At 39.1% G+C, this 16,658-nt stretch overlaps 3 protein-coding genes across 6 annotated transcripts; 1 reads left to right on the top strand and 2 right to left on the bottom strand.

Moving 5' to 3' along the window:
- Positions 1-2,072: 2,072 nt before the first annotated feature.
- Positions 2,073-6,134, bottom strand: LOC135167323 (kinesin-like protein KIF18A). The gene is made up of 3 exons (XM_064130414.1): positions 5,979-6,134; positions 2,900-5,545; positions 2,073-2,681 (listed from the first exon to the last, which is right to left on the bottom strand). Exons 2-3 carry the CDS (start codon positions 5,530-5,532, stop codon positions 2,642-2,644), a joined length of 2,673 nt encoding a protein of 890 aa, XP_063986484.1. The 5' UTR covers positions 5,533-5,545; positions 5,979-6,134; the 3' UTR covers positions 2,073-2,641.
- Positions 6,135-6,327: 193 nt separating this feature from the next.
- On the top strand, positions 6,328-8,559 carry LOC135167370 (ubiquitin thioesterase otubain-like). The gene is made up of 5 exons (XM_064130496.1): positions 6,328-6,861; positions 6,941-6,990; positions 7,102-7,401; positions 7,824-8,024; positions 8,278-8,559. The coding sequence occupies exons 1-5, from the start codon at positions 6,822-6,824 to the stop codon at positions 8,473-8,475; spliced, it is 789 nt and encodes a 262-aa protein (XP_063986566.1). The 5' UTR covers positions 6,328-6,821; the 3' UTR covers positions 8,476-8,559.
- A 133-nt stretch (positions 8,560-8,692) lies between these two features.
- Positions 8,693-15,565, bottom strand: LOC135167359 (KH domain-containing, RNA-binding, signal transduction-associated protein 2-like). 4 transcript variants are annotated; one of them, XM_064130481.1, is made up of 8 exons: positions 14,852-15,564; positions 14,424-14,801; positions 13,333-13,505; positions 13,030-13,146; positions 10,661-10,807; positions 10,356-10,557; positions 9,432-9,774; positions 8,693-8,993 (listed from the first exon to the last, which is right to left on the bottom strand). In XM_064130481.1, the coding sequence occupies exons 3-8, from the start codon at positions 13,405-13,407 to the stop codon at positions 8,921-8,923; spliced, it is 957 nt and encodes a 318-aa protein (XP_063986551.1). In that variant the 5' UTR covers positions 13,408-13,505; positions 14,424-14,801; positions 14,852-15,564; the 3' UTR covers positions 8,693-8,920. The 4 variants fall into 4 exon arrangements, with proteins under 4 accessions (XP_063986551.1, XP_063986548.1, XP_063986549.1 ...); XM_064130478.1 differs by lacking the exon at positions 14,424-14,801 and having other exon boundaries at positions 14,852-15,565; XM_064130479.1 differs by having other exon boundaries at positions 13,333-14,801.
- Positions 15,566-16,658: the final 1,093 nt, after the last annotated feature.

Below are 16,658 nucleotides of genomic sequence, written 5' to 3'. Positions count from 1 at the left end.
TGTTGTAGCCAACTTATGAACTGTTTTTTTCTGCAAACAGTCTTAGTTTCTTGTCTTTTCTGTTGTCCCAGTCCCAGTCTTCAATTTCTTGTCTTGCTCATTGCACCAATTCCTCCAGAAAATCCAGCAGATTTTATTCTATATTTAATCGGAGGAAATTAAAATTGACTCACGCTCTGGATAAGTCACTCCGTTGACAACAGTCTCCTTCGGTAAACTTCCGGTGTGACCTCCATGCTGGGGCCTAGCGGAAACAGCTACGCAAAATCACAAAATTAATTAGTAAACCCAAATATCAATCTGGAAGTGAATTAAGTACTCAAGAAAACAGTCCAGAAACAAAACGTTAAAATTATTTATCTGGATTTCTGTTCAATTTTGCATAAATATCCTGAAATCCAAGACAAATATTAAATTTGAACGGTTTTACTCCTTCACTATTAAGTCCTTCGACTCACCCATAATAGCCAGAGCCAGAATCAAAACTTTGCACATCATGATTGCCTCGTCCTGAGAATTATTCGACAAATCTTCACAGAGAAACTTTCAGTAACTGATGATCAAAACTCAGAGCCTGCGATTATATACCCATTGCACATATGTGGGTGGGATTCATTGGATGAGTGTATCCGCATCACTGAACCCGCATGTTTGAAATTGCCAATATTTTTCCTTAGGTATTTTCCTTGATTTCTATTTCTCTGAGTCAGCTGTTATCATTGGACGACATGTATATTTACATCTAGTCATAATTTTCTCGAGGTTTTCCTTATGCTCCTCTTTGTTTGGAGCCTGACGTTTTTATTTCATTGGCATTGGGCTTCCCAGAATCACAGTATTAAAGATTATATTTTTTCTTGTTACTTAAAATGTTGATTTATGAAATAATAGCCTCGATGTTGTGTAATAATTAAATAAAGCTGATTAGCGGCAATTTTCCTTACATCGATCGCCCGCGAGAAAGTCTAATAGTAAATTTTATCTAGTTCTGGAAGGAGTCTCTTCGTTCTCTGAAGAAATTCTTTTATAGAAAAAAAATCCATAGAATTTTATTCTTCCGCATAACTTCTTCCATTAAAGTATTTAAAGGGGAGTTGTGAGTTATAAAAATTGAAGAAAAAACTTGAAAACATAACTCCCCACTATTTAATCTAAAATGTAGGTATTTATTTGAAATCATTATTGACATTTTTGAAAATCTTAGCATTGCACGGTTCATTTATATTTTTTTTATTATCATTCATCCCGGCTGTATATTCGCGGACTGTTCCTCCAATCTCTGGTGTGTCGTTAGTTAGACAATTTACTACTAATTTATTCGTTGTCGTCCACAACTGGTGGTTCATTCAATTGAGTTAAAAATACAGCCTGCTCGGTCAAGTTGTTTTTGAACAAGATTTTAGTGTCGCAGTGATTGCTTTGTTAAATCAATGACGCAGTTTCATAAATTGTAATTAATAATTACCGGAGAAAACAGAATGCTAAAAATTTATGTAGACACAGGGCTTCCATTTCTCCTTAAGCTAATGAGTAATACAAATGATTTATTAAATTTCGTTTTCAAGTGTTGTCACTCAGTCGTGGAGCTTACAGAACCGGAAAAGAGGTAAATTATGATCCTTCATAATTTATAATTACATATTGAAGTCAAATAAACCGAAAGCGATTAAACGTTGGTCGCATGTTTGATATAAAAACATTACAAATGAAAAGGAAGTCATCAGGGAAGGGATTTTCTATTTATTTATTCATTATTTGAGTTATTTATTTTTCATTTTACTTTCCTTCATGACACTTTTTTCTGCCTTTACATGAAAATTAAATAAAGACTGACAAGTAACAGGTCTAACTTTCTAGACAATCGGAAATTTACCAATCGTGAAGATCCGTAATTTATTGACATTCTAAATGGAGTGATTTCCAACTTGTTAATGATGAGGAAAATGCTCTGTAAATTCAAATGACTTTTACTCCTTATGTTGCCTCCCCACTTCATACAGAATCTCCCACAATGACTTTTCCTCATGTTATGCTCGCCGTTACGCAATAATGACAGCCCAGTTGATTCAAAGTTCTTGCATAAAAAACTTTATTCGACTGTTACAAACATTACACATTTGTGAGATTACAATTATTATATATAGAAAATGTATTGTCATATTGCTCGCCTTTATCCACGGTGAGTATCGATAACAATAATATACATAAATGATGTCTTTACGAAAATTGTAAAACTCTCCTCCAACAACTATTCATATTGAATTTAAAACTTTTGTCATCAAGAATTACATTACCACTCCTAGAATCTACCGACAATCTCATAAAAATCAAAAAATTCAAATGAAAATAGAGTACAGGCTCAGTGAGAGGAGCATTTGTGTCGGATAATAATTTCAAAAAATTTACATTTATTCAGTCGTTAAAATTAATCTAAACTACAATGAAAAATTGGCGGTAGAGACTCAGACACTTCTCAAATGACGTATAATAATGAGGAAAGAATTTCCATAGGTTATTTTGAGATTCTGCAAGTGCTACGTGCATTAAAATAAGTCTTACCGCTCAAACCATGGGATAAATGGTGCCAGTAATAAACACACACGGATTTGGATATTTTGCTCATTTTTCTGAAATAATAACCCTACCAGGGTACACGGGACGACGGCGCTGCCGATGGTAACCTGTGACACGACATTCCAGGGATTATTAATTAGGTCATTATGGTTGTTTATTATGTGGGGAACCAGTTCTACGTGTTATGTGATATTTCACGCATTTATAGAGGAATTTACTGTAGATTAACGAATCTACAATGCTCTGTCATATTTATTATTAGATATGGATGTTGTCCAGTTTCCTTTAATCTCCAAAAAATTTCAAATATTCCTTACAAACTTACTTCGGTTTTATAGGATTCTTCTGATAGGGATGGGTATTGACCAAGCCCCTCCTCTCCTTGTTACGAACTGCCTTGAGTCCCGTGTGCTCATTATTTCCTCCCTCATAAGCTGTCGAAGATATTTGCGACAGAAGTTTGGGCCTGTCATTTTTCAACTTATTCAAAATAGCAACGCTCTTCGCACTCATAACACTAACAGGTTTTCCACTTCCCTTGTTCTCCTTTCCCGTGAAATTGTGATTGGTCTGCTGCACCGAAACAACCCTGCTCTTCGGTGATATTTTTCTGACTTTATTCGGTGTTTTATTAGTCGTATGATTTTTATCAGCTAGAATACGTTTTTTCGCTTTATTCTCCATCAAATTGAATGTATTATTTAACTGACTTGCTTTTATCTCCTCTCCATTTTCCATAACTCTATCAGACATATCTGGCTCATCACACACTGGAGAATCCACTGTTATCGTGGAATTGAGATTATTCTCGACAGAGGGTGAGCATACGTTATTCGAAGCTTCATCGAAAGTGGCGTTTAATTTGTTCTCAGGAACAGTTGTTTCGTCCTCTAGATAGAGAGCATTGTGAATTGGCATTTCACTGTTCAAAGGATCCACCAGCTCCTCCAGGGTCAGGCCAGTACGATTATACAGATCCTCGTGAGGACTGTGCTCATCGGCATCAGCCCACTTGATATTCCTCACTCCTTCCAACGATTTAACAAGTTGTTTGTACTCAGTCTTCATTTTATCTGTCATGATGTTGTATCCACACATTGTCCCATAGTACGTCTGGAGAATTCCACTCATCGTCTTCAATATTGTGTCACTCGACTCCATCTCGCACTGCTGTAGGCTGCAGATCTTCCTAGCATGTTCGTACTGCTGCTGGGTCCTGCAGGACTTGATCTCCACCATCTTCACTGCACTGGTATCCTTCAAATTTTCAGTCAGTCCCTTCTTGCTTATCTCGTCGTTAAGAGTACTGAGGTCTCGTTCCACTGACTGGAGTTCACTCCACGCCTGCTCCATCTGAATCTTGACGATCTCCCGTTGTCTCTTGAAGTGCAGAAGAGACTTGTTGACCCTGGATTTGCCACTGGCATTCTGCTCCTCAGGTATGAGATCCAGAGCTGCTGTGAGATTCTGTAGACGTTTGTCAGCAGCAATTTTGTACTGAATTCTAGAGCAGAGGATTTTATCAGCACTCTGGAGGGAGAGAACTTTTTCGTTGAGTGATTTCTTCTGCTCGTAAAGATCATTTAACCTGTCAGTCATCTCCTTAATTTCCCTTTGGGCCTCTTCACTGAGTTCAGAGGGTTCTGGTGACAAGTGTGATGACATACTCTTGCTCTCCAGGGCCAATAATTTTTGCTTCAACATTTCGATCTCCTTCTTCTGCTCGTCCACAAGTTTGATATAACCTGTGACGTGCAACTCACAGGAGATAATGTTCTTCTTGATATGTGTCTTGATCTTTTTCGCTCGATTGGCGTACCTCAAAGTATTGTAAGTGTCCTCGTAACTCATGCTCGAGGGGCCAATATTAGCAATCATCACAGTTCGACAATTTCCCCCCAACGAGTCCTTCAACAGACGAGTGAGCTTGGAGTCTCTGTAAGGGATGTGCTTGACACCATCAGCAAGATTATTGATGCAGTTGCCAAGAGCCAATAGTGATTTATTGATATTCGCTCCCTCTTTAAATCTGGCCCCCTTGCAACCAGTGGCAGACGCCCTCTCTGAACCAGCTAGATCTATCATCGAGAGTTTGACCTGCTTCACCTGTCCATCCAACTTACTCGCCATGTTGACGTAGACTTGAAACACGGCGTGACTTCGACTGCTTTCCTGATTGGCATCAGTTGGATGTTGAGTTCTGTTCTTATTTCCACGCGCCAGAAGCTGAAGGAGCTCATCAGCGCTTGTGATGGAGATGATTTTCAGATTGGCCACTATCACCCCAGCACGACCATCTTCACGAAGTGCCAGGGGGCCGGACTTGTGAAGGAGATCCTGAACGTTTTCATTGTAGATCTCCAGGTATGTCACACCAAGAGTGAAGTTTCGGTTCTCCTTTTGCCTCTCGATCTGGGTAAATAGTTCTGCCATTGTTCTGTAAGTGATGCCAGGATCTCCCTCCCTTCCCAGCATTGTGTGAGTCTTTCCAGCTCCAGTAGCTCCATAAGCGAAGACCGAACAGTTGTAGCCCTCCAGCAAATCGGAAATAATTTCTTTCGTTGTGCCATCAAATACTTGTTCATTTGAACAGCTCATGTCGAATACGTGGTCAAAGATAAATTGAAGTTCTTTGTTCTGTTTTTTCAGGAGATCACGGCCCTTTTGGGCCACTCCTCTGTAGAAAAAGGGATTCTCCTCAACTTTTGGATCGAATATCAACATCTTCTCGTCAACTACTTTGATAACAGTCCTGTGGTTGTCCTGGGATTCCCTCTCATTGTGGGGACGAACTCTCACGATTACTTTTATACTGGTTCCACCATCGTTCTCACTTGTTACTGATTTCATTGTTCCGCCACTTGTGCTGGGCTTGATTCCACCTGAACGGCGTTTGTAGAGTCGTCGGGACTTTCCTGGAGAGAAGACCTTCTCCAGGTCACGTTTGTTCAGTACCATTCTCGTAGAGTCACTGGAAGCAATTCGTTCTGAAGTTGACAGGGGATGGCATGGAATCGAGATTTTTTTCTTAATGGAATGGGTGATTAAGTTAATGGAACATCGATGATATTCGTCAAGAAATCTATCAATAAATGTGGAAAATTAGGAAGATTATGTGGCCTCTTAGACCATTTACATATAATTCCAGGGAAAATTCTTGAGGGTTGGAAATTGTCCTCTGATTCTCAGAAAAACTTGTCTAAAAAATATATATCATAGGAATCAAGGCTCTCTGTTTCTCGAATTTCATAATCACAGAGAGCTCTAATTCACTGATTATTAGTGGAGGCCAGAAACGTTTTTTTTCTCCTTCATTTGTGACAGTTTAGGGGCAGGCGTTGGTTTGTTGGTTATCTGAGTTGTGAATATTAAACGTTTGTGCCGTCAGCAATGAATTAACTTACGTGGAAAGCTTTACGTCAAATTAGTGGAGCCCAACGATGACGGGGCGAATTGTTTTTCGCTTTTAATCGGCAATTTCTTTGGGGAACACGGGGAATCAACACAATCGACGATCTGGAGCATCGCAAACCGTTAGCGTCATGCTAGGACTTGAAATTCGAATTTTTAGTGCACGAGGGGGACGCGGGGGCACTACAGGCGGCGACTGGCGAGACGTCGTGACAAGTTTGGGAACTAAAGCAGTTCTGAGGTTTAACCGACGTAGGCAGCGTCGTACTATCTGACCCCAAAAGAGAGAGGGCGCCACGTGCAAATCTCTGTCGGCATCCGGCACCAGGATTCCGCCACCGTCGATAATAAATTTGAGTGAGGAGTAATCACAATTTTTATTTGATTGTATTGGATGATTGGGGTATGTACAAATGACCAAACCTTTATATTCGTGATCTGCAAACGATTTCCTACAAAACTAGCTGCAGTTGAATAAAAAAAGGAGATCTTTTTTCCGGTCGACATCAAAGGCAAAATTAAAATCGCGATTATGTATTATGGAGGGGGTTACGAACATAATCAATACATGTACAATGATATACTAACGATGTACAATCATGTCCATCAGTTAGTTTTTCCATTCGCAACCCTCTGTCGGCTAGGCACATTGGACTTGTTTAAGTCCATCTTCTTAGGGTTGGTTCTCAAATTCGCGCCTAACAACATCCCCTGGTGTTTCTGTGTGTGATCAGTATTTGTGTGGGTCGACCGGTTGCAGTCGTTGATCCGACAGGCGACTTTTGTTTTCGACAGAACGCTCATTCCACCAAAAATCCATGAAGATTCGTTGAAAAATGGGCGACACATCGATGAATAATCCCAGTGAAAATTTAGGTAATTTTCCATCGTTCAAGTTCTCAATTATTAAATTCAAGTTGAAAAGTCTCACGACCATATTGTCTTTTTTTTCAAGTCAATCAAGATGAACTCATCCTTCAGCAACAAAGGAGTATCGAAAAAGAGGTTAATGCTTCCGTTTATTTATTATGCTTTTGCAATTCGATTCTTAAACTAAAATCAATGGAGTGAAAAAAAATTTGAGAGTATTCGGCTAACCTACAATGCGGGTTCTAGATATCCGAATCAATACCTCTAGTGGGCGAAAAGGAATCACTGAAGAGCCTGGAGAGGGAGTACGAGGAGGATGAGGTTTATCTGTCAAAGGCTAGGGCACTTGGACAAAAGTATTCCTACATTAGGAGAACTAGACCCGATGGTAATTGTTTTTTTCGTGCATTCAGTTATGCTTATCTCGAGAGACTAATACAGAATAAAGATGAGTATGACAAGTTTCGTGAGCTCGCATCAAAGAGTAAGGATAATTTAGTTGCACTGGGATTTCCACAGTTCACGGTGGAAGACTTTCATGACACGGTAATTAAAACAGTTTTTCTTATCAGTATACTTCAACACAGACACTGTATTTTCTTGAAAGAATCGCGTATGGTATACAAAAGAGACTTTATTTTCTGGCTCATTTTTTTATCAGCAGTTTATTAGCATTTCCAGTCTCATAATTTGCGCAAAATAATGTCCATAAAGTCTGTGGACAGAGTAGAATTCAGGAAATAGATCAGTCAATGAAAATTTGAGTAGTGCAATTATTACAGATAAGATCTCAGTGTAAAACATACGTTGTAAACCTAAATGATGCAACTGAATCTTGTGTGCTGAATATATTTGTCAAGGAAATACATTGTCGTTAAGTTATGCCCATAACTCTGCTCTGGGCGGCTTTTGTTATCTTCATTGTGCTTCGCCTGAATAATCGGAGTAACGAGTTGTACTCATTTCAGTTTATGGAAGTCATTGAGAAGGTTGGCGATGGTACAGAGGCCAGCAGTGCTGAATTACATAAATTTTTTAACGAGCAGGGTTATTCAGATTATATTGTTGTTTATCTTAGACTAATCACCTCTGGTCAATTGCAAAAAGAAGCTGATTTTTACCAGAATTTCATTGAGGGTGGTAGGACTGTCGTCGAATTTTGTCATCAGGTAACCATTCTCATTTCCAGTTTCAATATTTTTATTTTTTTTAACGGCGTAGCAAAGTTGCACGATTTAATTCCACTTGATGATCAGTCTCTATCATACGAGAAACTACTCTGGATATAATAAATCTAGATCTAGAGTAGTAATGGCTCATTTAACTCTTTCAATCGTTGAAAAGTAATCAACTTCATTCATTAAGTCGGCGCGAATTCTTGCATCTCGTTTAAATAGAAAAAAATGATGAATTTTAATTTAGGAAGTGGAACCAATGTATAAGGAGTCCGATCACATTCATATCATCGCAATGAGTACAGCCCTCGGTACAGGGGTACGAGTACGTTACATGGACCGTGGGGCTGGAACCGAAGTGACTGCCCATGATTTTCCGGAAGGCTCAACACCAGCTGTACATTTATTATATCGTCCAGGTCACTATGACATTCTATATCCCTGATAATTTCCCTAGCCCCCACAAATGTCGACATCTACAAGTCTGCATCAATTTTACAAGTAATAAAAACAATTTTTTCCGCATAAATTTGTGCCATTTATTTCATTGTACAGATCGATGAAGACTTCATTTATCCATTAAATATTCATATTAATTTTCATTTATTTAAATTCATCTATACATTGCATTTTAATTTCTCTATCTAATTGCTACATCGGCGCACAATAGTCTACCTAACGAAGCAAGTGAGAGCGGAAGTTGGTCCAAGGGTTTTGTAAAGAACAATTATAACTGAAGAGAATACCTTCAACCCCGATTAATGGCAAAATGAATGAGGAGAATTCCTTACAAATGCTTTACATAATTCCACCTCTCTTAGGCCACAAAAATAAACCAACCCGAAGGAAAGGAAAAAGCCTCTTCGATTTAAGACGACGTTCCCAGTGAATTAAACCAAATTCACTCCGGCAACGAGGTCCTCTCGTAGAAGTGGAAGCACCGTTGGCCCACCGGCGGTCCTCCTGTAAAATAAGTGGCCAGATGAAAGGGTATACTAATCGTCTACTCTTTGAATTCGTAATAACGTATCCTTGACGAAATAGGTCTCAGCCTCGGAGGAAAAATTCGATAACTTACTTCGTCTCGGCGTCGAAATTTTTTCCCTCACAATTTTTTTTATTCTTGTTCTCTCAACGATATATTTCATTCTGCTCATTAGTGAGAAGGATTAAAGGAATGAATTATCGTTGAAAAATATTTCTAGGAGTGAAAGAAGAGAATCAATAATGATATTCACTTCACTCTGTTTAATCACAGAGATGGATTTTTCTCCCGTTAAATATCTATGTCTCTCTCTCCCTCAAAAGAATCATCCCCTCCACTTGGCCAATTCCCATCAATTAATTAAACACGCGAGGCAGAGTTAATCTCTTAACGTCATTGAACATATTTCTACTTACTGCGCATGGATGAGCCCTATTGCAGGTGACAGAATCTGATGTTGCGAATGAGGTGGAATAATTGTCTGTCTCCTTGACGTTTGATGTTGTGCCACTGTCTGACCGATTAATTGAATTCGGGGTACTTGTGGTACTGTATGAGTTGTAGACTGATTTGGAGCTTGTGGAATCATTGTTAGGGTTGTCTGATGGACAGTCGGTGACTGGGGATGAGCAACGATCTGGGCTGGCTGCAGGTGCTCTTTATTCTGAGCTGCTCTTGCTCGGGCTAGCAGTGACATGACTGTTCTTTTTGTTGGGGACATGGCAGGTCGATTTCCCGGGACCAAAGGCCTCTTTCGACCTACATGAAGAATACAAAAACCACTGATATTACGTTTTTTTGAATTCACAGGCGTTGGAGAACATAATCAATTACTATTTTCGCTTCGACTCGAGGATCAGGTAATCGGGATTCTGTATTGTTCCAATATTAGATTATTCACACCCTGTGACTCTGAATGGGGCTCCAATGGATAATTCATTGAATTGTGAGGAAGAAAATGTGGCATAAATTCTGAGATGGAAAATTGGCGATTTGTTTTCCAAGATGTTCATGGAAAAAAAATTCTAATCTTCGCATAGAAATTTATTTTCTAAATCCTCGATTTACAAAAAATATTACTCACATAAAAATGAAAATGCAAAAGATTTGATTCATATCATACGTGTACTACCTAAAATAATATAGAATGAACACTAAAAATGAAGACAATAAAAATAGAAATGATTTTTTTTTCACTGCTGTAACTCGTCGATTTCTACTGACACATCATCTCGTTATTTTTCCACGTGAATTCAATACATTCTCGAGTAATTTTTTTTCTGTCGATTGGACGATGAAATAATTACGTGGAAGGCCGCCATAAAAAAATACATTTTTACCCGATGTTATGGAATGGGGTGAATTCCCTGAAGTTTTGCATATCTCCTGGGGTTCCGATGGCTGTCCAGTTGTGCTGGAAATTGGTGAGCTAGTTGGTTCTGAATTAGTCTCTGGACTTGATAATTCATCCTGGCTATTTTCCGTACAGTTCATCATCTGCATTTCCCACATCTGCTCCTGTCGTATGTCATCATTGTAATCCTGCACAGAGGGAGTCATTAATTCTCATAAATGTCACATTGGGCTTTGATAATGTCACATCATCGCTTATTAAATCGGTTAATTAATGCATTGATAGTCGTACGGGTACGAGGAAACGTCGGACTTCCACGAGGGCGTAGGCGATTCGAGCATGTGCCTCAGCTGGTGTCGCATAGGCGCTTATTTCCACGTGAAGATCCTCTGCAAGATGAGAGAACTTTGGGTCACCACTGGCACGTAACTCCTCCTCCTGTTAAATAATTACCAGTGAGTGAATTCCAGGGGGAAAAGTTCTCCTAGAGAGATAAAAACAATTTTCTCTTTCATAAAAGGGATATTAATTCCCCCGGTAATGCTCATAATAATGAGTCAATTTCCCTCTGCCCATCAGGAACTTTCTTTTTTCTTTTAAGTCTGGATTTTTTTTTTTATCGTGGGATGAAAGGGGATTTTATTCTGCGTCGTAAAGGGGAGATATGAATTTTGTAACGGTGAGATACCTATTTGCTCACATTTTTATGAATATCCTTCGTAAATCGTACTTCAGATTGAGCTGCCAACGACATTCTCGGAAAGAGATCTTGTTTATTCTGATAAAAGTCACAAGTTCAAAACCTATCATTTTTATTCATTGTAGTGACGCCCTGAATAATCATGATTTTATTAAAATATCGGGTGAAATGAGGGGTTTCATTTCTAACGAAATTTATTCAAATTTCTTTAATACAATTCCGCCAGTTCAAACAAATTCCAAAATTGGATTTTATAAATTATTCCCTTCGGCCCAAGTTTTGGGGAACGAAATTAGATTCGATTAAACGATCGAACTCGTACAGGCCAGCGTAATTGAATGCTTAAATATTAAAAGTAAAGCACGAGTTTGCAAACGAGTTGCATCCAAGTTTCATGTGACTACTCTGTGTACAGACCATACTGGGGGGAGAGTTTATCTCAACCACAGATGGATGATGAGTTCCAGTATTTGGGATAACCATCAAAAGGAAATGACGGGGGAAAACCCCATCGTTATGTGACATTTCCCGTGAAATTCCGTAGGAAAGCACACATTCATACACAATATGGATGAGACCAAAAAGCCTTCGACAATTTCAAGCCCATCGGTGAGTGGAGCTTACCCCCACAAGCCACGAGATGTACGGCTTTTAATTAAGGAAGTCATTAAAGTCGCATCCTCGTACAAATCTTCACCCCACCCTCCACCTCCTTTGCCCTTCCTGGCTGTGTACATACCACCTACTTCAACCCAACTCTTTCCTACAGGTGCATTTATTATGGGAGAGCAAGAAAGTGATGCATGATATTTTCTGTGAAGGGAAAAAATTTAAAGTGACGATCTTTTCATAATACGGTGAGTGCACTTTTGGGAGATGCTGGTGCTTTAATTGAAGGACAACCCAGGGAATGCACACCCCCACCTCCCCCTCCCCAATGTTTGAATTTTTTTTTTTATCATTCAAATTTTTTATGGTTTATTTTTTATTCTCTCGGTTGGTCTCTGTATTTTTGTCATTTCTGCTGCGTGGGAATATCACCGAGACTTTTTTCTCATCGCGGTCTGGGTTCCTGGAGATAACGGGAGAATATTTAATTTTTGTCATTGGATGGGTGGGTGCTTTTTTAAGGGTTCAATGGGGGAGGAAACAGCTGAGAAAAAATTATTTTTCGGAATTACATATAGAGAGTCGGATTTTTTTTACAACAATCATTTATTTTTACCTGGATATATAGAGCAATGATTTTTTTGTCCACTGGGTTTGAATAATTCCCTCAGGGGCCAAATTTTTTTTCATACGCCGTAAAATTTTTTTGTGAGTTCATATTTGCTCAGCTCTATTCAGAACTAAAGAGTGGTGAACGGATAATCAATCGTACGGAGCATGAAATTGAATTGGATTTCGAGAAAAACTAATATTTTGGCTTCCGGAGGAAATTTAATGGAATTCAAAATTTCTCAATCGTAGAAAGACGAGAATTTTCTTATTTGCCTGAATTTTCCATAAACCATGAATATTCACTACCACATTACGTTGACTTTTCATTTAACCCTCCGGCGGCACTTTGGGACGTTTGTGCCCGGGGCAAATCGATCGAATTTCGCCAAGATTTCCTCGACATTTTGAACAAAAATAAAAATTGAAAATTATTTTCAGAACGGTTTTTTACGGCGCCGTAAGGATATTCATGATTTTTTATCAGAATAAATTTTCCGTCGCCCTCACGGACATGAATGACCCAATTGAGAAGTTAATTGGCACTAAAATAAGGGGGGAACACGGGTTAATAAAAAATTCAAGAATCTTAAACTGAATTTTCCGAAAATTTCCTATGAATTTTTCGCTAACACCTTAAATTAGATCTTTCTAATTATAATAATATATTTACAGACATGTTTCCTGATTTTTTCCTATTTTGTTCCCTCACAGAATTTCCTTCACAATTTAAATTATTTACCTTTTGCCGATCTTTCATAGATCCGCGCCCAAGTACAGCCATTTTGCAGCCACTCTCCTCCTGAAGGCGTTTCAACGAATTCCCCTTTGGTCCCAACAATTTCCCAACGAAATTAAACTGCACAGACACACCAGTAATTCAATCAACCTGCAGTTCAAACTTTTTTCACGTGCACACAGTGAAAAATCATGAATTCGTTCGATTGATTTTCCCACCCTTCGGCGGTTTGAAATTTCCTCGAGTTGAGGAAAACAGAAAACGAATAAATTCAACGTGAAATTTTTCCTGAATTTTCAAACTGACCTTGGGATGATCTCGAACAGGTACTTGCACCCTCACGGCAACTTTGATCGGCTTATCTCTGGTAATGTCTACCATTCGTCGTTCCACCCCATCGCAATTTCCTCCCACGATGCTGTTGCGATTTACGCCAGTGGCACTTCTGCTACAACCACCCCCAGCCACAGTGCTCGACTCTGAAAGGATCGCGTGTGTTCAGGGGTACAAAAGCACCGACGATGCGTCAACACGAAACGCTCTCCCAGGGTTCCTACCGTACTCTCGACCCATTCACTTCAACCTCTCAGTGCCAATAATCTTTTTACGTATCAGGTATCAATTTTTTTTCGGATGAAATTTATCGTCAAACTATTCTACGGGGTATCAGGGATTTTTTCCACTGAGAGGGTAATAGAATTCGATTTTACAGAGGGGTAATATTTTTTGCTTCCGAATGAAAGTGTTGTAAGAATTTTTTTTCGTTATAGAAATTTCTCTGGTATTTTCACCTTTCAGATCGATCCCTATCGCCATTATTCAATTTCAATTGATTCTACTCAATTTTACATAACAAATAATAATTATTTTCTATCCTGAGCACAGTAAATTAAATTAAACATATTTTTAACATCTTCCAAAGTTAAGAATAGACCGATTATGATTACATTCTCGAATTGTTAATCGAATCATTCCGTCATTCTATCACATGCGACGAAAAAATTGAATTCAATCGCCAATGAAATTCAGCAAAATTGAAGGCAATGGAATTCCTAAAAGCGTCCGTCCCGCCCCTTCAAAACCCCCGTCTTAATATTGTCACCATAAATACTCTCCAGCCCTAATAGTTATGACACCCCAACGACAAGAAGAACAAATATAATAGAAGAAGCAGGTGCACGTGACCAAGTGCTAATGCACGTGATCCCCATTCTCCAAAATTACGTTACCCTGTAAAAGGATCTACCACTTCACTCCCTGAACATACGTGTCCTATCAACGTCCTTCTGCTCCCAAACTGGAGCACCACTACTCCACTCAAATATTCTACCCCCCATCAGCTTCGAATACTAAGCCTCTTACCAAAAATACCTGAATAAATTTTTTTTCAACAAAACTTTTTCCTTATCACCGGCGACTCAGGCAACACGTTGCTGATATAATAATTTTGAAGATGGGAAGACCATTCAACACTGACAGTGAGTCGAAGTGGAAAATTGTTTCTGGCACGGGACCCCTTCAAACAACTCATCGTGGACGATAGAGAGAGAGAGAGGGAGAGAGAGTACACGAAGAAGATGTTGGAAACTTCGTGAAAGACTGGGGAGACATTGGAGGAGCAAACTCCAAAGTTTACGAGACCACCGAAGAAATAAAAGCGCCTCTGGAGACGACATAAAACGGATTACATTCTTCCCTGGATTTTTACACTCCCCATTGTCCGCACTATTTTTATTATCCCATGCAGCAACATGTGAAGAAGAAAAAAAAAATTTCTACTTTTTTATTTCAATTTTTCAGATAAATTCATCATTGAATTACTCACCCTGCATTGTGTATGCCATTTTCAGTGATTGTAAACATTTATCACAAAATTCAAATTCATTCTTCACGATATAATCACGTGCAATCACAATAATAATCGAAGAAAAGTCAACTGCGAGTGGTAAAAATATTTAAAATTTCGATGTCATCGCTAGTGATTTGTTAGTTCGGTTTGATTTGCTTCACGGAGTGGTGGGTTTGAACTTTAGCGGGCTGGAGGGTGGGTTGGGGGTTTCGATGCTGTCGGGTCGGCTGCTCCAGCGGGACTGGAGGACGTGTATGCACCTGAAACGCCTGGAGCATATTGCCCCATGGCAAAGGGCGCTGTTGTCGGTAAAGTTCAGCGTTAAAGTTCGTGTGAGATATTTTTTTTTTCTCTTCCGCAGTAGATACAGACATTCGGCTGATCACAGCTACTTATTTCTACTGCTCCCGGTGTTTGTCCTCATTCTTCGACGGGTAATTGTAGGATTTTTTTATTTTGGGGGGTGAATAGTGGGAGGGACGTAATCTGACGGTGGATTTATCCCTGAATATTGATACCATATCGATGAATGAATTAGCTTGGCAAGAGGGGTTTGAGGAATAAATGTTGAGGGTAGTTTTGTCGTGGAGAGACAAACATTTTCATTCCTAGCTTCTCCCCAAATATTTAGTAACGGAAAAAAAACATAAATATCCGATCACCCTCCATCCACCTAATTAGTTTCCTCTCCCCCCAATATTTTCCCTCTCCCCACAATATTTTCCCTCTCCCCAAATAAAATTAAAATTCCTCCAATATTTCCAGCCACCACTCCGCCCAATTCCGAGACACTCAGAGGCATACAGTTCAAAGAAATCAATCAATTAATCTTAATTAGTTCACCCCCGGTGTAGACCACCACTCGTCGGGCGGAAAAACAAAAATTATTGGATGAAAAAACGATGACGGAGAAAAATTCAATGAATTATAAATAAACAAAGAGACGAAAAAAAAAAACTAGAGCTGGTTAAAAGAGGGTTTACAGAGCAGTTCCCAACTCCCAGACGTAATTAGAATGAAGGAATAGAAGAGGTGAAGTTTTTCATGCATATGACCCAACTACAATGAACACTGAAAAGTGCATACGTTATTTGTACAAAGTTGACCGAGGCGCTCGTTAGTCCGACGTCGTCACTCCACTGGGCCTCCAACAAATTCCTGAATACGCTTGCACTCACACCAGTGATTACAGACAATATTTAATGATCATTCAGACGTTAATTATGTCGATTGGATGGAATTTTCACTGGACTCGTTTATCGAGTTTCAGTTTCATGTTGGTTTTTCAAACTGGAGAGAAAATAATGCGTCGAACGTGATGTAACTCGGTGGAGTGACGTGAAGACGGAGAATTTATGTGTCAGACGTGCTTCTCATATTTTTCAGGAACGTTTGGCCTAATTGTCGATGAGTGTATCGAAGTGTCTTGTGATTGAGTGAGGCCCATTGGAGGTGAGTAACGGAATTTTGTCGGCCCACCACTGGAAATTGGAAAAATTTAATCACCCGAAGAACTCATTGTCAGGCGATTATTATACATAAGTAGATACAGACCATTACCCCAATAAAATTAAAGAAATATTTTAAATAATTATTTTTGGTAAATAATTATTTTTGAGCTTTAAACTTTTTTTAGTTGGGTCGATGCAATGAAAGAAATTACACAGAGAGAAAAATCCTCTAAAATTACGTGCCTGTTGCGTAATCAGCTATACAAAACAATATCCGGTAAATGTTACGGAACAGTTACGCACTGTTCAGTGAAGTTTCAGGAAAAAGTCGA

This window comes from Diachasmimorpha longicaudata, chromosome 11 (genome assembly GCF_034640455.1).
Source record: "Diachasmimorpha longicaudata isolate KC_UGA_2023 chromosome 11, iyDiaLong2, whole genome shotgun sequence".
Taxonomy (NCBI): Eukaryota; Metazoa; Arthropoda; class Insecta; order Hymenoptera; family Braconidae; genus Diachasmimorpha; species Diachasmimorpha longicaudata.
This window is presented reverse-complemented; position numbering and strand designations above follow the sequence as displayed.